This window comes from Pseudonaja textilis, chromosome 1 (genome assembly GCF_049901715.1).
Source record: "Pseudonaja textilis isolate UNSWEBS1 chromosome 1, rPseTex1.2, whole genome shotgun sequence".
Taxonomy (NCBI): Eukaryota; Metazoa; Chordata; class Lepidosauria; order Squamata; family Elapidae; genus Pseudonaja; species Pseudonaja textilis.
In genome coordinates, this window is record NC_141990.1 from 268655731 (window position 1) to 268682329 (window position 26599).

Here is a 26599-nt window from a genome sequence, read left to right on the forward strand (position 1 = left end):
ATTTATCAATTGAAAATTTAAACTGGCCAAAGCCAAAGGATCAAAGTTGGACTTTAATCCTTTGGCTCTCCAAAAGAAATTAAAGTAGTTGGATCTCAGTTAAGTTTTAAAGTGTAATACAGCTCAAAAGCAGTAATAATTATGACAAAAACTATTATTATACAATAGTGAGCCACAATGTGTTTTATCTTTGGCTTAGTATGATATATGAAGTCATTTACCATGGCTTATGAGCACCATTTCTTTCTTGCGATAGGTTCTAGGCCAGAAAAAATAAATAAATCTCATTGTTTAGCATGAAAGTGTACCACACATGAATCCAAAACCATGTTTTTCCCAAAAGCCTTGGATATAGCATGGCTTCAAAAGATATAATTTTTAATGCAACTGGGGAAGAAAAGTATTAAGTATCTACACAATACATATAAATGGAATACAAAATATCACATTAATGTTATTTAGTAATGTTATTAAATAATTATTTGATTAATAAGTTAAATTACACCAAATATCATCTTCATCCTGAACTAATTCACTTGTTTTTCCTGAATCCATTCCATGGTCCTGAAAAGATCAGCATGGTTCTCAGCCTGCAGGCATGGCAATTCTTACTTTAGTACTACTATATGAGTGAAGGATGACCTAAGTTCAACCAACTTAGTAGGAATACAATTCAATTTTTGTGTGTGTCAGAATTCAAGAATAGTGAACAGCCATTATTCTTTCCTGACCACTATGGCCCTTTATCTTCATGAGAACATCTGGGAGGGAGATGGAAGCCATAGCAGTTCCATCCTCATCCTTGGCCACTATCACAAATTTTCTGACCCTCAGCTGTGTTGGATATAGCTACTATGGGGCCAAAGATTATTGGCTCTGGTAAACAGTATCACATCAGTAATTTCACATATATTTTCAAAGTTAAGGAACAAACTGATCTATATAGCTCCTATGAATTGCTACTCAAAAATCAACTGTGGCAGTTGGTTTTATTCTTTTAATTTAAAAAGAAGCTTTGGATCACCATCCTCACTTTTTAAAATGAGGCCTTCTAGAAATGTTCAGAGAGAAAGGCAAGAGTTTCGTTTCTGGTTTGCCTTCTTCCTTTCCTTTCTATTTCTATCACAATCCCCATCATTGCCATCCATCATCATTTTAGCCATTTTCTGTCTATTGCAAGATGAAAGCCTCTTCTGCATGTTTCAAACCAATACTGTCCTGAACTGTCTTTTGCCAATTGGGCCTATTCCCATGCTGGACAATAAATGCTAAACTATCTCTGGGCTGTGCTAATTCCTGAAGATGTCCTCTACCTTTATCCAGGACTTTAAAGTACATTTCCTTAAGGGTGGGTTTTGAGGTGGAGTAGGGCTATAGAAACACACACACACACATCCTCTAGCACAGAGCATTATAACACTCTTTGAATTTAATACTCTGGGTAGCATTTCACCAGAAAACCAGAAAAACTGCTACCAGTTTTTACCCTCTATAATAGCATCTGCAATGTGAAATTTGTTATCTGCTTCTAGTGCAACTTGTCTACCTGCCAGCAGAGCCTTTTCTGTTGGCACGAAGACCAAACGGCACACGACACAATGGGAAATAGGGTTGGGGTGTTTTCTTTGCAAAAAGAAAAAACAAAAAGCTTTTGTTTGATGGCTAAGGTGTGCAGGAACCCGGTTTTGAACAGTTCCAATCTGTGGGCGGGATTTGGCTTCCCCATTTTCATATCTTTCCAGCCTTCATCCCTTGGAGGGACAGCTGACATACAATCTGAACCTACAGGGTAAATGGCATTGAGTTTCCCCTCGTGTGCTTTTCCCCCCCCCTACTGCTGACAGAGCTCATCTCTCCACAGGCTGACATGTTTCCATGACAACCAAAATTCCAGGCTCTGGCTGCCTCTGATCTTGCCACCTGTTATTACTCCATTTCTCAAGTGTAAAGAACTGATTTGTGACCTTTTCCCCCTCCTCCCCCCTCCCCACTCTCTCTTTTCAAAAGGCATAGATGGGTTTGAGAAATTAAAACTACCACCATCCCCACATCAAATAAACAGGAAGAGGAGAACAACACTGGCAGCTGAAAGTAGGCACGTTCCTGGAAGCGCCATGTGCATAGAGAAGAAGCGATTGAATCCCTGTTGGAGATGAGTCCACTTCCGGCTGGCTTTCTCCCAGCCATTTAATGAGAAATGAAGAAAGTCATTGCGGTAGGATTCAAAGGGAATGGCTCACTGCACAGACTGCACATTGTTTTGCCCAGGACAGAGGTGGGGACGGAAGGAAAATACAGCAGGCAGCATAAATCTCCCAGAGTGCTAAAGGACAAGCCAGATGGAGCTTACGTTTTTTTTTTAAAAAAGTTCAGACATTTCCTCTTTATTCAAAAGGATTTGTGTACTAGCCTCTGCTTTCACTGTTGCATTTCTCTACTCCTCTTCCTTAGCCTTTTTGATAGCCTGACTTTGTGTGTGATAGGAAAATGCTAATATCACTACCATCTCAGCCAAGATGCCTTATCGTTGCTCTTAAAGCCAGGTTTCTGTCACTACAGGGGAAAGCCTTTCTCTGCCCCACTAATGCTATATATATATTCCAGATCAACTCACCATTTTGTTCAAAAGTTATTCCGTGATTTGCATTTGTTTCTGAACAAGAGCTTTAAACCACAGGGCAGTGCAAATGTAGCACCTGTTTGTAACTCTTTGAAGCAGTTGTGTCATCACTACACAACATTGAGAAAAGATGAAGCTGGTTAGACAGGTGTTAATTTTTTTTTACTGGTATTTGTTTAGCTACTCATCTCACTTATATACTACTTAGTTGACTATGGACCTATGACATTTTACAAGAATAATCAACAATGGATAATTTAATTTGCAACCTCTTGAGCATTCCCCCAAGTATCTTTCTGGAATCAGGTCTAAAACTTTATACAGCCCTATGCTGTTCTGTTTGCAGTGAATTTTAGAACATGTTTTATTACTGCTGCCAATAGATCAGCAGGGCTCAACCCTACTAAAAGCATTGGGTATAATTTTCAGAACCTGACCTATAGCCTGTATTTTAAATATGACTGAAGAGAGAATTTACTAAGAATTTGTAAACCATATTTATTTAATTTGTGTTAATATGGATTAAATTTAAATGTAGTTAAATGTAGTTTTTGACCTGGCCCTGCCTTCCTTTGGAATATTATTTAAAGGCAGGGATGCTTGTCAGCTCTGTGCTGGATAATTATTTAAGAATACTAAGTACAATTTATAAAGATAAAATTTTAAAAACTAAAATAATAAATGAGCTCCTGCAATGAAATGCATGTTTTGCCTGCCACCCATCTATATACTGGTAATACCAAAGAAAACAAAGAAGGAAATGGTGCAGGAGGCTGTAAAGTACAATCTCAGTCTTATTAAGCTCTGGCCAGCCCCATGCCACTCAAGTATTGATCTTAGGCCTGTTTGCTACTACCTTGAGCACTTATCATCTTCTAGCTAGTATACTAGCTGTGGATAATTGGAGTAGCAGTTTAACTTGTTTGGACAGTACTAAATTGAGAAAGATTGCCGTTCATCTGATGATACTAGACTAAATTAACATAACAATCTAAATCTCAAAATTGTTCTACAGATTCTATTACAAAATCTGATCCTATTCTGATAGTATCAGGAACATTTGGTAAAAAATATTAAAATGGTATGAGATGATGTTTTCATATGTCATTAAGAGCCAATTTAATCTAGTGGCTAAGATAACAGGCTAGAAATCAGGAGGTTGTGAGTTCTAATGCCATTTTAAAGCATGGAAGCTAGGTGGGTAACGTTGGTCAGTCATTATCTCTCAGCCCATGATGTCAGCTCAAGTGACAAGGCTGGTGGAGGAAGAGGGGGAGGAGGCTAGTTGTTCCCGATAAGAACAGAAAAATTTGTGAGGAAAGAAAGAAAAAGAAGAGAGCCAAACAGTGCAACAAATCAGGAAAAGAGAAGACTTGAAGTGGGTTCAAAAATAGGGCAGCTCTACAATTCCAGTGGTCTGTAGACAAAATATAAGTATCTGCTCTACCATATCAAAGCTCTGTTATCTCAAGCCTGTGCTTAAAATACATTTTGAATCATTGGCGGGAAAGAGGCAGAAGATATTTGAAAAGAAGATTTCAGAAGAGTGCATTCTTCTACTATGACTCAATAATATGGTAAGGATTATGATAGTCGAAAATGCAAATGACTTGGAAATTCCAATAATGAAAGTCAGGGAGCATAATGAATATTAAGAAGACTAAACTAATGATAATAGATACGGTTGCTAACTTGAAATTATTGAAGTAATGAGTAGCTTCTGCTCTTTAGGATTGACTATAAGCAATAAAGGAATTAACAGTCAAGAAATATGCTATAGACATATTGGCTATATTTGGTAGAATAACCAGTAAGGCCTTTTGTAAAGGCTGTGAAAATAACCTTGGGAGACAAAAGACAATAATCAGACAAAAGATATATTAGCCCATAGAAGGAATGGGAGGTGTGGGGAAGGTTGTCTTAGAAGGGACTTTTCCTAGTTCTCTTAAAGGCAAGGGAGGGCAGAAATCTTTCAGGCTTGCAAGATTGATACCAGTCCTTTGAGATAGACTAGACAAGAAACCAAAACCATGAGTACTAATACTACCTTTATTGTAAGATTACAGTAACAGAATTTGGGGAGGTAGGGTTGCTTATGTTCTCAAGTATCCTTATGAAAGACATTAATGCCAATATGGAAAGTAGCCATGGGATCTGGACTATCTGTGTAATTAAAATATGCATATGGACTGTAATTTTACAACTATCCTGAAAAAAACGGTTTTCATATACAATGTAGACAAAAGGAATCAGTCATTAAAATATCTAATTTCTGATATGGTTGTAAATCAATATTTGTGTTAAACTTTGCACCTTTAGAAGGATGGGTCTTTGCAGATGAAGTATCAGTATTTGTATATGGAAACGGAGATTATGGCAAGGCTTTACTATGCAACTAAGTACATTCATTAAAACTACAAGAGTGCTCTATGCTTATACAATTGTTTGGAATTTGAAAAGGATGTGCACAGGTAATGGTCAGAGTCTATAACATCTCACCTTCTATCTTCTAGAAGGAATTTGGGCAAGAGGATTGCATTACTTCTGTTCACAGACATGTGCCAATAAAGAGACTATTATATTTAATGATAGTTGCCATTATTAGGAAACGCCATGCATCAGAATGTCTAGCAAGTAAGATCAAAAGCCATTCTCTCTCTCTCTCTCTTTCTCTATGTAAGGGCAGGGTCAGATTTGTCAGTTCTTGTGGATTGTATACAGCATAAAATGGAGATGCTGACTATGGGGTTTCCAGGAAGGAATTATGACAGTCTGATGTCTCCAAAGAAACTAAGAGACACAACAACTAAGAATGCCAGCTGGAAGATGGGCGCTCCCTTCATCCAAGGGAGATCATGAGATAACTTTTGTGCACTCTGAAAAGTGGATCCTCCTGGGTAAACTACAGAAATGAAAGTTTTTGCATCAGCTCAGGAATTGAACTGCAGGGAGTCTCAGAATTCCATGCATGCTTACAATTGCAGTGTAGTTTACCCAAACATCAACCCTTGCTAGCCTAATTTCTTAACCACTTTTGGAAATAATAATCTACAAATTTCCTTTGCTGCATAGATTAGATTATTTTATTTTAAACCTTTTTTTTTCAAGATTACAAAATAAAAAGAGATTCTAAGGATTTTAAGACTTAAGAACATTTTGCAAAAAGCTTAACAAAGAGATTTAAGGGAGTTTTAAAATGGATAAAAGGAACAGTTATTTTCCTGTTTGTTATTATTTTTATTTTTGAGGATCGTGCTTTGGCATAAACTTGAATTTAGCTGCTTAAAGAAACCAGATCTTTGTGTGAATGCTTTTTGTTTATCATTAACATATGCATTTAACTGGGGGACTCTATACAAACAAAAGATAAGATACTAAACTAGACAGTGATATTTTGGTGCAATTGTGATGTGGGTTGAAGTTATGAGGAGAGGGAAGCCTTCCTTTTCCTCTTGCTTGTTTGAGATATTTTCAGTTTTGGTTTTAATATACAATGGCAACTACTAGAAAAATTGCAACAGAGGGCAGGAGGAGATTTCTAGAATAGCCTTGAGAGAAAACAGCTACCAGATTTGCTTCAGAAATTATTTGAAGAAAGGGCTCTAAGATAGAAACTTATGAAAAAGAACAACTTGCAAAGATAAAAAGGGACTTGAAAAAAATCATTACAAATTGGATAGTTCTATAAACCAAATATATGGAAAGGTAAAACAAATCAATGATAAAGTGAGAATTTTGGAGAATAAGAGAGAAGTGCTTGATAAAGACCTGGGGGAGGAATTATATAATTTATTGGAAGCTTATGATCAAAATATTAGACAAAAAATATTAAAGTCTTGGCAATTTTTCTCGATTGGAAAGACGAAAATATGATGACAGAAACTGATAAAGTTTTAAAAAACAAATTCTAGATTGATAGAACAAGAAAAAAGCCAAGGAATATTCTGTTGTGTTTTGTTAGGAAGAAAATGACAAGGAATCAAGTTCTGCAATAGCATTTTTATACAAGATTGTAAATTAATAAGATATAATTGTTTTGAAAGAGATTTCTATAGGAGAAATGAATACCCCTTTTAAAACAGTTGAAAATTACATTATGTTCTAATTTTAAAAGGAATTTTTATAAAATGCTGTGTTGTTGATATATGTCACCAGAGATAAAGACTTGTGCTAGATATGTGAATAGTAATAGCACTAACAATAGCACTTAGACTTATATATCACTTTACAGTGCTTCACAGCCCTTTCTAAGCAGTTTACAGAGTCAGCATTTTGCCGCCAACAATATGGGTCCTCATTTTACCAACCTCAGAAGGTTGGGAGGCTGAGTCAACCTTGAGCTGGTGAGATTCAAACTGCCAAATTAATCATCTTTTTCTCCTAGAAGAACAAGTTTTTAAAGCAGGTGGTGATAGAAATTACCTTAATGTGTGGGTCTCAAAGGCTAGTCTTTCCATTGCACATAGTTCTAGCCCATCTGGAACACCAGATTTGGATTATTTTTTTTAAAGTGCAGTAAATGACTACTTATATCACACTCTCTCAGAGAATTTGTACCTTTTGAGAAGGTACAAAACACAGCTGCAGAAATGTTGGTAGGAGTTGTTCTTGGGCAAGAGCTGGTTCTTGGGCACATGTTACTCAGACTTTATACCAATGCCACTAGCAGTCACTCCACTGATGAAACTGAAGATATTTCTAGTTCCTATTACCACAAAAATTATCTGAGACAATTTCCTTAAAAGGACGTTTCCATTAAATCGGCAAGAGATGTTCTACTCTGTCTCCCATCAGTTCACCTTGTATTCATGCTAATGAGAAGATTCTTCAAGTCCAGTCTTTAGTGATTTTCTCTTTAATGATTTATAGTATCTTACAGCATCATCTAGCCATTGTTGGGCAAGATAATAGTAATGAGGACAAATTCTATATTGCCTCAACAGTGGCTGGGTGATACTAGATGATGCTATAAATAAATCACAAGTGAGGAAATGGCCCGTGTAACAATGCAGCTCTGTCAAAACTAAATTCGAGAGCCACCCACCCTAGCAAGACATGAGAAACTGGCACTCTTCCCTTGCTTTATTCTGTGTACAAGGAAATCAGCTAATTATGGAACAGCAATATTAACAATTACATGTACTGCAAGATTACATGTACCACAGCATATTTTACATCTGACCAATGAAATTGAATTGACTGGGTTTGAAACCTACCCCACCCCAAGACATCAATAACAGTCTCAAAACAGATACAGACATCTTTCACATCTATGAGAATGGAGCACTTCTTGTTACAGTACCCAGTACAAGGATTGTTTCTTACATTTAGGCCCTCTTTATTTATCTGTCACCATTGGTTGGAGGCCACAATGTTTTAAGAAGTTTTAGTCTATATTTTGTTAGAAATTTTTGTTTCCTTTGGAAACAAAGGAAAACCATTGTTTATCCTTGAGCATATGTGTTTGTTTCCTTTCTACTCCATTGGGTTAATCATGGAATGCTATACATTTATGTAAACCTCTTTGAGTACTCTGTTCAGAAGAAACTTTAAAACATCTAAAATAAAATGTACAAAATTATGCAGAAACCAGGGGTGGGTTTCTACCAGTTCTGTCCACCTCTGTAGAACCGGTAGCTCTGAAGAGCAGCAGCCATAGAACCAGTTCTATGTCTACTGATGTTTTTGCCCACCCGCCCACCTGGGCTCTTGCCTGATCTTTATTTCCTGATTTTTCAACTTCAGCTGCCGAACGAGGCACAGCTACAGTTTAAAAAGCAGGAAAAGAGGGCTATTTCAAAGGCTGCTTCTCTGCACACAGCATGCTGATGACAATTTACAGGTGTGCGGCTTGCAGAGTGCAGGGAAGCACATCATAAATCACCGAGCCTCGTAAATCCTGAACCAGTAGTTAACCCTGTCATATCCCAGCCCTGGAAACCACTTGAACTTTCTTGTTTAGATACTAAATGCTCTAAGAATCCTTATCATAGAATAACAGGCGATCTCTTCCAATGTTTCTATTTTCACCCTTGTTTTATATGACAGTTTAATAAACTGAGCAGGGAAGGGGCTGTTAGTTTAACCATTCCATTAGCCTGAAAAAATACCTAAAGTTAGAAATGGGGGGCACCAAGCTTATATTTAAATTTTAATTCTAAATAGCTAGTCCCTATGACTGTTTAAAGAACATACAGAGAAACTGTGCCATTTCCAATTTTTTTTGCTGTAATTGTTTCTGTAATAGGCAAATATCTTAATAACCTCAAATCAGGTGTATGATCCAACTTCCATGGAATCACAGACAAGTGGGGGCAGACAACTTCATTTAAGCAAGTTCATTTAAAAAGCAATTTCTGACTCTTAGGATGGCAAATGACCTTCCTGAAAATGTTTGAAGAATAGCCACTGAAATCTCAGAATTCAAAGAGGTAGCTGAATATTATTTCCAGTAGTTAGAATAAAGTTATGATACGTAATATTCCACAAGCCCATGAAGTGTTTGCAATATTCTTCTCTTCCCTTTCAGATTTTAAAAATTATGTGTAGGCTGTTGGTAAATGGATGGAGAGATGAATAGAGAGATAGAAATAAAGTACTGCAGATACATATAGTGAGGGATTTCAAAGTAGACACCTTGGCAGAACCAGGACAGTTTATGGCTAACAAAATACATCTTTTCAAAAAGCTCATTTCCTGATTTGATTTTAAAAAATAGAGAAAAGACAAAATAAAAGAACAACTTCTCAACCTCTTCACAAGTAGAAATAGTTTGATTGCCTCTTCACCTCCTATTTATTAATCTTCTGCTTATTAACAGATATAAAATTATTCACTCCTTATCATCAACTTTTATCTATAGGCAATCCCAATGGGCAATGATTTTTTTCTCTTTGTCCAGGTCTCTGGAGTTGATATTTTTTCTTTCTTTCTTAACTTTAAAACCTCATGTGGTTTTTTATTATTATTATTTTGTATATCCACTAAAATCTAGTTTATGCTGTTGTCTACAATCATCTTTTTCGGAAATAGTTTCTTCCAGAAATGGCTTGTCATAAGAACACATAAGAACACAGTGAACATTGTTGATACAAAGTCTTTGTGCAATTCCTCAAAAGTATCTCTGAATATCACTGTTGAGGTAATTCCCTGTTAGGAGAATAAGCGCATAAAGGGAGACGTAGTGAGAGTAGTGTTTGAATAATATACACACAGCACACAGATACACTGTACAGTAAATGTAGGTTTTTACTTCCACAAATGTTTAAGCAAAGTTCAGACACAGTCCAAAGTCATTCACAGGTAAAATCAGTCAGTTTTCAATCCAGGGATAATCCAATAACAAAGTCCAGTGTCAAAAACAGTTCAGTATAAGACTTACATCAAATCCAGGAATAAGCAGTCAATTAGAAGGAATGGCAATATTCTCCAACAGAAGGAAAAAGAGACTCACTGAGACTTCTTCTGAGACTAAGACTAAGACAACCCAGGTTTTGGCTCTATCTTATGGCCATTTGAGAAACCACACCCAATTACAAATTTTGCTTTTTCTTAAAGAGACAGTATTAAAATGTCTATCCTGGTTTATATATTTCCAACCCAAATAGCTGTTAGGTGACTTACATTCCTAACAATCACTTTAAGTTACCTATCTTATTATGTCTCCAATATCAACAATAATTTTGCTTTCTTGTGAAAAGGCATTTATTCTTTAAAATTAATTTCAAAACTCTTAATAAGCAAAATCAAATATTCTAATGCTTTCTTAATTCATTAAAAACTTTCTATAGGTAAAGGCATGTATTGTTTATTTTAAAGTCGTAAAGCTTATATAGTTTCATTTTGTTATGTGAAGAATTGAAGTGTGAACTCAGTATTTTTCAAAGCTGTTGGAGCAAGAATGGCAAATTGCCTCACCTCCTGGTTCCCCCATTTTCCACAGACTGCTGCCTTGCAGTCTCCTCATGAGGAGTGACCCTATGGAGCACAATATAGACAATCTCTCCTCCTCTCTTTCTTCAGAGAGGGCCAAAGAAGATTGGCTCCTTGACATTAGCCACAGTCATCAGTTCCAATTTTCACTTGAAACAATCTGGAAACCACTGTGGTTGGCACAGAATATTTAATTTGGTCAAAAAGTCAAATAATGTGTTACACGTATGTATGGAGATTCTCAATTATCTAGGTCCTGGTTGTCCCAAAGGTGCTTTTCAAAAGACAAATGACAGAGCTGAAGAAGCTTCTTTGATGAGAAGCAAAACATTTTTGAGGAAAGGGAGGGAAAAACAAGGAAGTCCAGTTGCCTTTTGAAAAGCACCTTTGGGACAATCTGATTACACCTTTCTACAATTCCAAAAGGATAATGTGTGAATCCATTCACATACCGGGAGCATTACTATACAAGGGGCAAGGGATTTAATTACATTACAACAACTGGAACTTTTGACTCACCCTATAAACACCACTGGCTGACAACCAGATAGGGGAACATACAGAATGAAACAGACTTCTGGGAAAAGTCCGAGACCTCTAAACCACCACTCTGCAGACTCAGCCCAGCTCTAACAATTTACCATTAGCCATAAGAATTCTTGCAAAATTGTAACCATTCCGAACAAAAGGATTTCAAGGGCTAGAACTTTTTGACTCACCTGATCTGGGAAGGGACAATAAACTTAGGAGTTAAAAGACATGATGATATAGTAGCAAAATGAATGTTTTTTGGCTACTACATCTGTTTATTTAATTCACTGCATATACTTTTTAAGAGACTTTATCATGTCAGGCAATCCATTTAAATGTATTTTGACTGTTTATCCAATACTGAAAATATTTGATTCCATGCTTTCCAAATTTTTCATCCTCTGCCATAAAACAGCTCTGGATGAAAGGGAGGTCCTATCAGTGTCATCACATTTGCCAGAAACATGAAAGTGGATTTAATATGAAACTTTCTCCATGCTGAGTTATGGTTGGTGAACAACTGAAGATTGAATAATTGACTTAAGATACTTGATGACTTGGGGCTGTTTATTTATTAATGTAATTATTTTATTAGAAATATTTTTATAACAGCCATTTTAATCTGACCCTTGGCAGTAACATATAAAACAATATAAATAAACACAATGAATGTAGATAGCTACCCACTGCTTCTTCTATTTTTTGTTATTGGCAGTCTTGTGGGATGATAGTTCTAAAAACGTATGAAATTATATTGTGGATTTTTTTTTTCAAAACAAGGAAAATTGACAATATATTTTTATGAAATATGTAAAATAATTCATAGAAAATTATTGTTAGCCATTGCATTGGCATTAATAAATTAGCTAATTGATTCACAGAATAATTAGGGATTTTCCTTGCATATATTTTCAATTTTATTTTTTATACTGTATCTATTATATTTTAAAAGAAATATCACATATGCTTCAGATTATCAAAAAAAAATCTTAATTCAATGAGATTTAATATTTTCATAAGTTTACATTTTATCTCGATCACATGGGAGTTGATTTCCAGACAAAGAAAATAGATTTACAATAAAAAGTTGAATAGTTCAGCATTAGAAAGATAAATATAAGCCTCCAACTATTCTGTGGTTTACAGAATTGATTAATATAGAAAACCATAGATGACTATAATGAATCTTGGCTTCAAGTTATTGATATGTATTGTTATACATTATTTTTTTCCAGCTTTCCTCTCTTCTTTTATAGTTTTTATATTTACTTATTAAAAATAAAAAAATAAAAGAAGCACATATTATACCACCAAATATAACAAAATAGCAGTTTATACTAATTTAGAATTATACTTCTAAAAAAAGACTAAAAGCCTGTTTAAAGCTATACTTTCATCTGATAAAAAAAACATTATTATTTAAGCTGCTTTGACAGGTATGCAACTCAACATTTCCCCATTTCTCCTTATCAATAGAGAGTTACATCATACCACCAATTTTATTTTACTTCCAATAACACATTCATATTATAAAATACATTATAGAGAAGCAACGTGTTCCTACAGCCATTTACTCTCTTAGAAAGGTGCAATGTTTTATAAAAATTTATAAAGGGTTCACTTTTCAATCCAACATCCAACCTTCTGTCATAAAAAAATGAGGCAAATAGAACCTCAATGCATTTTTGATAATGTTCAAATGCTTCGGGAGCAAAAAAATATTGTTGGACCTAAAGCCAACAGTAAATCTTTTTCTTTAACCAAGATCTTTGTCTCTTATTTGATCCCTTAATAGGGAACTTTACAAAACTTGGGGAATTTTGTCCAGTGACAAGAAGGAAAAAGAAATGAAAAGGGAACATATATGTTGTTCTCAAAAGGAACCACTACAAAACTGTTTGTCTTGTCTCTTCTCCACATGTTCATCCCAGAGGAACAGTGATGGCAAGCGACCCGCTGCTAAGCTAATGGGAGATCTGAGACAAATTTGGGATTAGCTGAGCTCAGCATCTGGAAAAGCTGCAGCTGATTAGTCCCATTAAAAAGCCTGGTCCTCACAATTCACAGAGGAGCAAAGTAAGCATAGCCATAACTGTAATGCAAAGATGGATGCAGCGGTGGGAGGGTATAATAGGGACTGGAGCTTTACATTCTAAAATATAAGGGGCACATATATCCTACTCACGTTTATGATTTTCATTTCTGTGGACAGGTGGTGAACATGTCTCCTGTTCCTGAGCATCATCCCCTTCCTCGCTAGCAAGATGAGTGTGAGCATAGTGATAGCTCAGTCCTGGTCGATTCTTATAGCGCTTGCCACAGACTGCAAACACAGAAAGTGCAGAGAACAACAAACAGGTTGAGCAAACGTTACATCAGAAATACTGGGCTCCTCTTGCATACTTCTGCACAAGTTGTCTGCCTATGTCAGTCAACAGAAATTCTATTTCTTGACTTAAAGCTTTGCATCCTAAAGAAATGTCATATTCCAAGAAGTTGTGCATGCTTCAAAAATTATGCAGAAGAATTGCTTGGAACCATATACAAGTATGAGTACCGAACATATGTGACATTCGTTAAAGCCACCTGATATTTTTCAGGCTTTTGAACAGCTCTGAAAGAAAAGTACTGCTGCTTTAAGCATTCCATTCATTAAAAGTAACATTGTTAGATGAAGTCCATTGTTACATGAAAGTCCTATTAAATTGATTTATTGCTAAAAATCCTATGCACAGGGATCTTCTCAACTAATGATCAGCACCTGCTTGGAGTTAGATGAGAGTCAACCAAATTTGGGGGGTGTCGACTTAGTCCATCTGTGGCTATGTAGGGATTCTAGGCTGATCCCTTTTTTAACTCTGCCTCTTGCCTCTGCCAGTCCTTCTCCTACAAATATGATTGTTCAAGTACAGCTGTATGACACATGTGTAAAAAAAAAAAGGCAGTGTTTCAATTGTGCATATGAGTCTGGTGGTGCAATGGTTAGAATGCAGTACTGCAGGCTAATGCTGCCTATAGCCAGGAGTTTGATCCTGACTGGCTCAAGGTTGACTCATCCATCCTTCCATGGTTGGTAAAATGTGAACTCAGAGAGTGCTGTAAAGCACTTTGGAGAGGTATATCAGTCTAAATCAGTGGTGAGATTCAATTTTTTTTACTACCGGTTCTTTGGGTGTGGCTTGGTGGCCGTGGCATGGTTTGGTGGGCGTGGCAGCGGAAGGATACTGTAAAATCTCCATTCCCTCCCCACTCCCGGGGGAAGGTTATTGCAAAATCCCCATTCCTTTCCCAACCCACTAACCTGATTTCCAGCACCATTTTCCTGTGCAGGGCAACTAAAGAAGACCCAGCCAATCAGATGGCAGAGAATAAATGGGGGTGGGGCCAGTCAGAGGTGGTATTTCCTGGTTCTCTGAACTACTCAAAATCTCCACTACCAGTTCTCCAGAACTGGTCAGAACCTGCTGAATACCCACCTCTAAATACTATTGCTATAGGTGGTTCCCTGATTCCTACTCCACCCATCTTATCTCTTATCATCTAGAAATGACTAACATTTAGAGAATCAGATCCTGCATCTGAGGCACGTGCTATATATACATGCAACATCTAAATACTATATGTGCTGTCTAATACAAAAAAGTCTATTCCATATCTGAATATAAAACACTAGGTGAGAACTTGCTTTAAATTAGTTGAGTTGAAACTAGCTTCTGAACCCTAGTGATCAAAGCTGAATTCACTGATGTGCTAGTTATCTGCATATCTCATGTTAAGTTAAACAAAAGCTGTCCTCTCATACTGGCTCAATATAGTAGATTGGTTTGAATCTATTTGATCTGTGTTCTATAGTAAGTTAGAATAAAAACAACAGATTCACAGAATAACAGAGTTAGAAGGGGCCTTGGAAGTCTTCTAGTCCAACCCTTTGCTCAAGCAGGAAATCCTATAACATTTCAGACAAATGGTTATCAAACCTCTTCTTAAAAACCTCCTATAACTTCTGGAGATAAGCCACTCCACTGATTAATTGATCTAACTGTCAGGCTATTTCTCTTTAGTTCTCGGTTGGTTCTCTCCTTGACTAATTTCCATCCATTGTTTCTTGTCCTATTTCAAGTGCTTTGGAGAATAGATTGATTCCCCCTTCTTTGTGACAGCCCCTTAGATATTATAACACTGCCATCAATATCACCCCTAGTCCTTCTTTTCATTAAACAGAACATACCCAATTCCAGCAACCATTCTTCAAATGTTTTAGCCTCCAGTCCCCTAATCATCTTCGTTGTTCTTCTCTGCATTATCTGAACGAAAATGCACTTCTCTGCACTTTGGACTCGTCTGCAGTCTGCACTAAAATGCATTATCCAAACGTAGATCATAAAGTGTAATATTTTGTCCCTGATGACAGCATGATTTTCATTTGCATGATACATTTGTGAATTTGTTTATAGTATTTATGTCTTTGTGATCTTTAGTGTGTATTTCTGTACAAGTTTTTCTCAAGACAAACACAGATTATAGATGCCCCCAATTAAACTTAATCTAAGTGAGTGTTAGGTTTCTAGAAGAAAACCAGCCATTTAGCTGCCAAACCTCATGATTTCAGAGAGCTGGAAAATCACAAATGCAATGTTTGGGAATCACAGTTGCAATGTCTGGGATAATAGCAATAGTGCTTAGAGTTATATACCATGGGGTGGGATCCGACCGGTGTAACTACCGGTTCAGTGATTTATGATTTGCACACGCATGTGAATCGTCGTCAGCTTGGTGCCTAGACAGCTGAGCAGCACTGCGCACAGGTGCGCAGTGGTTGAAAAAGCACTTTTTTCTGATTTTTCAACCGCAGCTGTGCCGCACAAAGCAGCTGAGGTTGAAAAACCAGGAAATAAAGGTCAGGTAAGAGCCCAGGCGGGTAGGTGGGCCAAAACAGCAGCAGACACAGAACCAGTTCTATGTCTGCTGCTTTTCAGAGCTACCAGTTCTACAGAGGTGGACCAAACCAGTAGAAATCCTACCCCTGTATATACCGCTTCACAGTGCTTTATGGCCTCTCTAAGCAGTTTACAGAGTCAACATAATACATAAATATTAATTGCTTATCAACACATGAACATAATTATGATATGATATAGCTACATTCTGCACTGACGAGTGTGAAATGAATAACCAATATTTAAAGTGAACATATTTTAGGCATCCCATCTTTGTAAAGACAGAAAGCAAGCTAATGTGTAAACTTCAGAATATTACTTCTGCTGTTTAGGAGTAATAGCTATCACATTCAAATTGAAACGAGTTCATGGAAGAAAAATGCCTAAAAGAAACAGAAGTTAGGTGTACAGGGCAACTGCCTTGAAACACTGGAAGAAAAAACCCACACTAATTTGTATTAGTCATCAGGAACAAAACAACAATGTTTCTTATGCAACACAGGCATTTCAACGCTGTTATTAACAAGAACATTAATTAAAATGCAAAAGGCAAGAATGACACGGTCATTGCTGAGAAGACTTTAAGATTATAGTCAATGCCTTTTCCTCTAAAAATTAGTGAGAAAAAATATAGAATATTTAATAAGAAATTATGCTATCTATTTGCATGAAACACCTCTCACCTTGCACTCTCTATTTACCTTGGCAGAAAAGTGTCCAGCTTGATGGAACAAAATTCTCTAAAGTGAGTTATTAGGGATAAAACACCTAAAACTGAAGGGAATGTTGGAAATTCTATATTGTTTTTGAACTGAATTTTCTATAACAAAAATATTATTTATACATACGATGGAGTCCAAATAAATTCTAGATTAGTATAATAGATACTATTAAATAGTAACACAGCCTAAGGAGTCAGGGTGCTTGTTGATATGTAGATGATGAATGCTTAACGTGCATTTTGTACCCATGGAGAAAAACCCAAAATATAGTGATTGATTCATTCACTTATTGATTATGGGCCATCTAATCAGTGTCAATTTTAGCAACCATGTACTATAGATGGATTTTCTCCAGGACATCAATAGAGTGGAGCAAGAAATAAGCAGAATTTTTCCAAAAAAAGAACATTAATGAAATTCTTATAAAGAGCAATTACATTCTGTAGATACTCTTCCATAAAATGGATCCAAAATGAACAGAAATTATTCAACTGAGTACACAGATATTGCTCAGATGTGTAATTTAAGTGACACTTATATTTAAGGATTTGTGGAATTTTTAGTAATATACAAAAATCACTTGGAACAATGTGCAGACAAGCATAAAATATAGAATAATTTTACATAATGTATGTTAGTAAAATAATAACAATATTAATAAGACTTAGAACCCACAACTGGAACCAAAATTTTCATTACTAAGCAAGGTGGTGATAGAGCTAAGTAACAGGATAATAGATAATCAGAGTTGGAAGGGACCTTGTAGGTCATCTAGTCCAACTCCCTGCCCAAGCAGGAGACCCTACACCATTTCTGACAGATGAGAGTCCAATCTCTTCTTGAAAGTCTCAAGTGATGGCGCTCCCTCAAGTTCCAAGGGCAAGCTGTTCCATTCATTGATTGTTCTCACTGTCAGAAAGTTTCACATAATTTCCAGGTTAAATTTCTCCTTGTTCAGTTTCCATCCATTATTCCTGGTCTGGCCTACAGGCGCTTTAGAAAATAGCTTGACCCCTTCCTCTCCTGGAAGACTGCTATCATGTCTCCCCCAGTCCTTCTTTTCACTAGACTAGCCATGCCCAGTTCCTGTAACCGTTCTTCATATGTGATTGTTAAACAATCGTTAAGTGAATTCTGCTTCCCCCATTGATTTTGCTTGTCAGAATCTGGTTGGGAAAGTTGTAAACAGCAATCAAATGATGCCAGGATGTTGCAACCAATGTAATTACATGTTGGTTGTCAATCTCCTGAATTTTGATCATGTGACCATAGGGATGCTGTGTAAGTGTAAGTGCAAGAACTGATCGTTAAGTCACTTTTTCCGGTGCTGTTATAATTTTGAGCAGTCACTAAATGAATGAGGCCTGTTTAATGCATCATGCAATGAAAGTTATATAAAACCAATAATGATGCTAAAAAGAATGCAGCACATTTTCAAAATGGAGGGAAAACAAAATACAAAAATGCCTTTAACAAAGAAAAGTCCAAGCTATTCATCTTCAATTTTATCTCAAAACTTCTCCAGCAAGAGAACATGGATTCTACTAGGCAGAATGAAGTGGCTGATAAGAACAAGGCCAGGCAACAACTATTCACTTGGTATAAGTTTAATTCCTCGGGGTTAAATTAACTACATCCTCAGGAACAGATGGCCTTGCTGGACCTTTATTCAACTGTTATAAGGTTTAAAAAATCTTGGAGAAAAGAGGAAGTGCCAGATGGCTGGTAGAGGGCAATGACCATATCTTCACAAGGAAAGAAAGGAAGGAAGGAAGGAAGGAAGAAAGAAAGAAAGAAAGAAAGAAAGAAAGAAAGAAAGAAAGAAAGAAAGAAAGAAAGAAAGAAAGAAAGAAAGAAAGAAAAAGTTAGTTTAAGAGAACTACAGTAAATTCTATGTAATACTAAAACCTGGAGAAATTCTAGAATTTGATATGTAAATACCTTGAAAATAATATGGTGATTGGCAAAAAATTAACATGGAATTGTCAAGAACAAATATTGCCGAACTAAATTCGTTTCAAGTTTTTGATGTAGAACTTCCTTAGTAGATTATGAATATGCTGTAAATGTAATGCTGAGATTTCAGCATTTGGCAAAGTATCCCATCATATTCTGTGTAGCAAACTACTATTATGCCAAATGTTATGGCATTGACATTAAATGAATACATAACTGGTTGAAAGATACACTTAAAAAGTGCTCATCAATAGTTTCTTATCAAATAGGAAGGAGGTACTGGGAAATGACAATGTTTTGTCCTGGACTTTGTGTTTTTAAACATTTTTTAAATTAATGACATAGATGAAAAGATGAGGGCATATTAATGAAATCTATAGATTACACAAAATTAGTGTGTTAACTAATACCCTAAAGACAGAAATAAAATTGCAAAGAATTTTGATAAGCTAGATAAATGATTTGAAAATAACAGAATGAATTTTAACACAAAAAAGCAAGTGAATAGCGCTTGAACCCAAATCGAACATGAAGCAAATGCAAATTTCACTTGCATCAACAAGAATATAAATTCTAAATCATAAGATTCTAAATCATAGTAGAAAAATAAGTATACTTCCAAGGAAGAAATGATAGACTGAAGATGGCTCCATGAAAAACAGAGGCAACAATTTTGTCAAAACGAAGAACTAAGGAATAGACCAGCTCTTTAATAATTCCTTTGTGGACAAAGGGAGGACTTGATATCTCTCATAAGGGCTCTAGACAGTTGCTCTTTGCAAGAAGACCACAAGATAATATTCTCCAATGGGTATAGGGCTCTGGGAGACAAACCATGTAGCTCAAACATTGGTTTGTGCCTTTGAAAGGACATTAGATTTACATACTTTGTTTTCTAGTTACTTTCAGCTTGTTTCAGTTAATCAGAATCTTTGGACTGACAAGTTTTAGATGACATTCCTTCAACCCTTAAGAAGTTTTAAAGTTGGGATATAGGAAGAAGAGGAAGCCTGTATATAAAGAGAAGGCAGAAAGTTACTGAATTTACTTCTGTTGGTTGTGATAAAGGTTGGAGGTCACTTCTTTATATATTTATTTTCTTTTTCTTCTTTCTTTTTCTTTTTCTGCACTTTTTATTCTTTTTTCTATTCACTTTTTTTTCTCTTAAGTGTAGTTTGTATTGGTTTTTTACTACTGTAATCAAATTATCGGTAAAAATTACATTTGAAAAAGCTGAGTGAAAGTCTGGAGATTACTTACTGTCGCAAACATAAGGTTTATCATGGTCATCCATAGAAGAAACATCATTCCTTCGCCTACCACCACCAGAGCCTCGGGCCTAGAATGAAACCAAGGTATTAATGCAAAAACTATGCTTTATAGCTATGCCAAAACACTAAAACTCAACATAATTTCACAAATCATACAATGAACTTTCTGCCTTGTCATCATTATTAGTACACATTCATGAGAAAAGCTGCCCTTGAGCAGATTAACGAATTAACACCAGCTTCTAAATTAAGTCACTTCTGATATTGAGTTGAAGAGCTGCTTGTAGATTCTGCAGAAGAAGAAGCATACATCTTTCTAATCATTGACTCTGGTGGGAAAATGTAGCATTTGGGTCCACATAAATTGGTAGAACAATATCCTTGGGTACTGCTAGGCTCCTCAAATAACATTAGCATGTCTATGCTACACTTGTCCCTATCTAAGTTGCAGTTGCTGGAAATTGGGAAGTTCCCATTTCATTGTTCCACATCGCCTTGGACCATGTGGGAATTGCAACATAGCAACAACGTTCACTCTTTCATATCCTATATGAATTCTCAAAAAGACTACAAAGAATTAGTGAAATGAGGCTTATTAAAATTAAATTAAAATATGTGTTGCTAGAATTAAGAGAGGCAAAAATAAAATAAAATACTTAGTCCCATGTATGTACCTTGATTTCTAAATGTCTCCTTTTTTCAAAGTCGTGGTTGATGGGTTATGTACATTATATTACCACTGAGAAATTGTACTATTAGTGTTATGCATATTGTTTTGCATAATAATTTGCAACCGCACCTAATCTTCACTGAAGTGTATAAAATATCAAGTATACAAAATAGGGTATGAATTGAAAACATCCACATTATCTGTATAATCTGTGTTTTAGAGTCTCAGATTTTAGTGTTCCACCACTTTATAAATCCAAGTTCTTAAGTTGCTTTCTGTGAATTCACATGTCTTTGGCCTTCAAATCTCTTTATCAACATTCCGATAATTTTATACCTGGCCTCAGGGGGTTGGCAAAGAGACAACTAGCCTCGAAGCACAAACTGAGAGCTTCATGCGTGTTCTCATTGCTTCGGTCTGGCATTTAGTCATCTACAGCTGCCTTCAGCTTCTGCCATCGTATAGCAAGAATTCATGCATACAGCTGAAAAGCTTCAGCGGCGCAGCCTTGGAGCACTCAAATGCAGCCAAATGGGAATGCTTGCCAGGAGGACAGATGAAGGAATCCAGGATTAAAAATGAAATCATGCTTTACAAAGAAAGGGACCTGCACAAATTTGGAATGTGTGGCATATTCATTTCTCTGTCTTATTTCTGCCTTGGATCCTTTCCAGTGGTGGGCTGCTACTGGTTCAGACCGGTTCTAGTGAACTGGTAGTTCCGGTGAGCAGTTGGCCCCATCCACCCACCCCTGCCCTTTCCTGTCCTATATTTCCCTGTTTTTTAGCTCAGCTGATTTGCGTGGCACAACGGATTGCCACACCTCAACTGTTTTACTCACCAGCGCTGACATAGAAGGTAAGCTTTTAAGCCGAAAATGGGCGGTTCTTGAACCCTGCACGCACGCGTGAACCGAACTGGTTGTTAAACCGGTTGCAGCCCACCATTGATCCTTTCTTATTAATTCTCTGAAACAATTGATTAGGAACCGACCTTCTAAATATAATTTAGAAGATCCAGGTTGCTTCAGAAAATCTATTGCAAATGGCAGCTTAGTGCAGACAAGGAGAAAGTCCCATTTATTTTAGGAACAAAATCCGGTGTACATAAGCCAGTCACATGTACTGGAAGTATGCCAAGAAGAGAGAGTGTTTGAAGCAAATGATAGTACAGCTTGGAAATGGGTGTGAAAGAATTACAATACATTAAAGCAAGGGTGGGCAAGTTAATGCTTTACTTTTTATAAGCTGCAACAGATAAAGGAACAGGTTTTCCTGTCCAGTCATATCCAACTTTAGGTCATGGTGCTCTTCTCTGTTTCATGGTCAAGGGAGCCAGCGTTTTCTGAAGACATTTTCCATGGTCATGTGGCTAGCATGGCTATATGCTAAAGGTGCACAGAATGCTGTTACCTCCCCACCAAAGTAGTACCTATTAATCTATTTGCATTTGCCTGCTTTCATATGCTAGGTGGGCAAGAGGGGGAGTAAGTAATGAGAGCTCACACACTGCATAGGATTCAGGTCTCAAACTGGGCTGTCAGCTTTTCAGCTGACAAGCTCGGTGTCTTTAAACACTGAGTCACTGTGCCCCCTTTTAAAGCTGCAAGGCCCATCAATTAGGACTAGGCGCAAAACAAGAATGCAATGTCCTTTATTCCATAAGCCATATAGGTAGTCCTTGATTTTCATAGTCCCAAAAGCCTCAGAATGAGTGCTATATGGCCAGTAAAACACTTCCAGGCATTGTAAAACATTGTGCTGTCCTGCCCAATTCACATGACTGCATTTCAGGAACTTGGCAGCCTATTTGCATTTACAACATGTTGCAAAATGCCCTGCAATCACGTGGCCATCATTTGCAATCATTACTGCTGGTTACCCCAAAAAGTCAGTGGAGAAGGCGTGTGGAATGGATGTTGCAGTTGAGATCTATTCTTCCTTGAACGGAGGATTTCTCCTCTCTTCCATGCAGGGAGAGGGGATTCTTCTTTGTGCTGGAGGAACATATTTTCTGCCATTGGGATTACGTTAGAAAGCAGAAATCTAGCAGTATGCACTGTTTTAATTGTTATCGTATTAAAACAATTAAGAACTAAATAGCTCCTGGTGAAGAGTTCTCTGCTGGAAAGATACTCCTGGGACTTTTGGAGGGCTGGGCTTCACTCAGTTCTGAGAGTTCAGTTCACCCCAGTGGGCTGAGACAGCCAAGCAGCAGGAAGAGTAGGAGGTGAGGTGAGCTGCCTGCCTACTGCGTGGGCTTCTTGCCAGGGGACCTGATTAGTGAGAGCCTGCAGCTGGCGCATCATGTGGAGAAGACTGATCAATAGCCAGCTTTCTCCCTTCCCTGAAACTGCCAAGGGAAATTCACACACACACACACACACACACACACACACACACTTTCAGTTGATCTACAGAGAGAAAACCAGCAGCAAATAGTACAAGTTATGTGCCATAATATAATATAATATAATATAATATAATATAATATAATATAATATAATATAATATAATATAATATAATATAATATATATGGGTGCTTTCTACATCATTTCACTTTGTGATGGCTTTATATTAAAGATCAAAGAGCGAAAAACAAAAACACCAGTGAGCCACCCATAGAGAATTTGCAGAAGATACTGATCCAGGGAAAAAATGATTCAAATGTTTAGAAATGTGCAGAAATGACTAGATTAACACTGGAAATTAAAGAAAAAAAAGAATCTGAATATTACATGGTATGGGATTTATTTTACCAATGGTTAGAAAATAAAACAAATTAAAATGGATTAAATGTATACTGTACATAAAGCAATAAGAGAAGGTTGTAAAACAGATATATTGGGTATTACTTATACGAAAATGTGATTATTGTTATATTGTTATATTGATAAGAAGAATATTAATTATAAACTGTAAACACATGAAATATATACCTAATCGACACACAGTTGGAATGAATGGAATTGTTGTAGATAATAAATAAATAAATAAAAAAGAATTTACAGGTGTGAATTAGCTACCACGATTACATGATTAAATGATCATCCTACCATTTTAGAACATACCACATACCACTGTGGGCAATATATAAAAATGTGTAAAAATGAGAATTGGGATTACTCTGGCCTCACCCGCCTCCTTCTTCCCTCAAGGCTAAAGCGACTTACCCGTCCTCGGGCTCTGTTTTTTCGTTTTGGAATATCTTCTTCTATCTCTTCCTCTTCGTTCACTTCATCTGCATTCTCATCGTTTTCCAAAACCCGCTGGAGTTGAAATAATAAACAATAATTAAAAACAAATCCCTGTGCAATGGAAGACCTTTTTGTTTTTTTAGCAGAATTGCAAAGAAAATATATCACAGAAAGAGAGAACTGGGAGAAGCCATTTGTCCAAGCTTCTGTTCTACAGGGACCCAAATTAAATCACCCCTAACCTGATGAAGGGGAGCTCACCATTTTTCTAAGAGATTGGTTTGACTCTCAAATTGCTTTTACTGTTCTAGAAACCATTTTGACATTCAGCTGAAATCTGCCTTTCTATACCTTAAATCTATTAAATTTAAGTTAAATCCACCCTTTAAAATGACAGGGAATAGACCTTTATACCTTTCTGGTGCTTCATCCTTTTAAGTTTTGCAGAGTACTATCATACATCCCCTTTGGTCAAGGATGAACATTATCTCTCCCTTCAACCTCTCTAGGTAAGACTTAATTTCTGGTCCCTGATCAATCTTAATTGCTTTTCCAAAACCTGGTTCAGTTTGTCTGACTCCTTCTTAAAATGGAACCCATAAGGTGATACAGTACTTGAGGCAAAGGCTCAAACATTTTATATCTGGCAATTCCAGAGCAATTTAAAGGATTCTTTTGACATGAACTTATCTGAATCAGAGTTTCAAGTAAGATATAGGTAGCCTAGACTTCATTGTCTTGTTGGGTAACTTATAGTAGAAATTGGATATAGGAGGGAAAATGTAGGTTTCTTTCTATAGGAGCATTATAGCTCCATTCATTCCTTTGGACTTTTAGTCAGTTTTTGATAGCATTAACCTACATTACTTTTCTCTCTCAGAATATTATGAGGTAGTTTGTTTCTAACTTTAAAGTAAAAATAAATGCAATATCTCAGTGAGAAGTGAGGACTAGAAGTGAGTTCTAGTCCTGCCTTAGGCACGAAGCCAACTGGGTGATTTTGAGACAATCTCTCTCTCTCTCTCTCTCTCTCTCTCCCTCTCTCTCTCCCTCTCCCTCTCCCTCCCTCCATTCCTCTCCCTTCCTCTCCCCCCCGCCGCGTGTAAATAGTTCCAATCTTTGCTCTCAGGCCACTTCTAGAAGGTAATGTTGGAAAATTATTATTCAAAGCCCAAGCCACTGATTTTTTTCATACCACAGATTCTGTATGTCAACAAGTACATGAAACTCATAGGGATATCAGCCACAGCATTAAAGTAGATACCATCAGTATGGTGAGAACACACATTGATATTATTCCTTATCATCCAATCCTCTAAAATGTTTACTAGCCGGAATGTCTAATTTCAAGAGGATGAGTAAGAGTACAAGGTTAACTTTGGACAAAGATAGAGGTATTGTTGGTTAATTGCCATGGAGATCACAGTTCAGATTGCTTTAGATAAGAATATTAGTCTGTTTAAAAAAAAACAAGTCCACAATTTAGGAATGCTATTTTATCCCTAGATGACACCGGATTCTCAGGAAGTTGAATTACACAACTTTAGTTGGAATGCTAGCAATTAACAATTCTAATGGCTTAGGATCAACTCATCTTGACTATTGCAGTTTACTTAGGGCTTAGAAACTCTTTTAAGGCCTTCATTGTATGCCTTTACAAAATCTGAAAAAAGTATCTTTATCCAATCTTTTAACATGCAATGATATTACTAGGTATTTTCATTTCCTTGTATAAATTGTTTAATTTTGTAAAAAAACTTGTTTGTGTTTTAAATGATAAATGATAAACCACCTTAAATATTCCATTTGACTGAAAAGAAAAATATAAATCAAGTGCATTTAATCAAGTTTTTCCCCAAGAAATACTTATATTATTTTATTGCCAATATGAGTTGATTATATCAGGGATGCACACTTTTTCTCTTTGGCTGGTCATTAAGTGGAATGCAAACATTTGTGCTCTAAAAAGTATTTGGGGAGAAGGATTCACATACATTCGTGTAAAAATAAATTGGTAAATTCTTTGAAGGATAATTACACTCAATTAATATGATTACTCCTCATTTAATCATTTTTCTTTGCTGCATTTTCCATACTAGATAATATAGCAAAATGGATGAATGAATGGTGAATAAAATTTGTTGGCAATTTTTGTAGTGCCACCTGCAGCTGTGTTCAATGCTTCTGAGGACCTCATGCAGTCTTAGGACCTCAAGTTGTGAGCTTTTTCTGTCCCAGATGGAAGAAACATGCTTTAGAAAGGTTAATTTGGAAATAAAAATACATCAGAGCAACAGCTAAATAAGGTGGTAAAGAAGCTGTAAGTTGACAATGGAAGCCTCCCTGTTCTAAAGATATTTCTTCCACCTCCCAGCTAGAAGGGATCTGTTTTACAAGTGCTTATTGCTAACACGAATATCTGTCTCCAAAATGACACTTTCCGTTCCTGTCACTTTTTATGCAATGGTTTTACAAAATTCTGAACTATTTATTTATTCAATCCATCTGGGCTCCAGGCAATCTTCTTACAGGCAACACATTTAATCTGAAAATAAAGATTAATTAGCCTATTTACACATGCACACACTTTCTTACAGTTTATGAACCGAAAATATGAGGAGATTACCTGGATTTCTTGTAGAGTATCCTCCTCTTTAGTATCTATCTTTTTCTCAAGCCCTTCTCCACGCAACAAGGCTTCCAGTGTGGTCCCTTCTGATGTGAAGCCATCCTTCTTCAGAGGCAGATCAACTTCTGAAAAAT

At 36.5% G+C, this 26599-nt stretch overlaps 1 protein-coding gene across 10 annotated transcripts in view; it reads right to left on the reverse strand.

Annotated features, from left to right (window-relative positions):
* DPF3 (double PHD fingers 3) overlaps positions 1 to 26599 on the reverse strand; it is a 204073-nt gene that overhangs the window by 32553 nt on the left and 144921 nt on the right. For all 10 annotated transcript variants that reach the window (XR_003374929.2, XR_015741017.1, XR_015741018.1 and 7 more), the window contains exons 4-7: positions 26463 to 26590; positions 23813 to 23908; positions 19959 to 20037; positions 13269 to 13406 (exon numbers count right to left, since the gene is read on the reverse strand). Coding sequence is in view for 3 of the 10 variants with exons in the window: in XM_026709310.2 (XP_026565095.1) it covers positions 13269 to 13406; positions 19959 to 20037; positions 23813 to 23908; positions 26463 to 26590 (441 nt within the window). In the remaining 7 variants the exon portion in view is untranslated. The remainder of the gene's footprint in view (positions 1 to 13268; positions 13407 to 19958; positions 20038 to 23812; positions 23909 to 26462; positions 26591 to 26599) is intronic.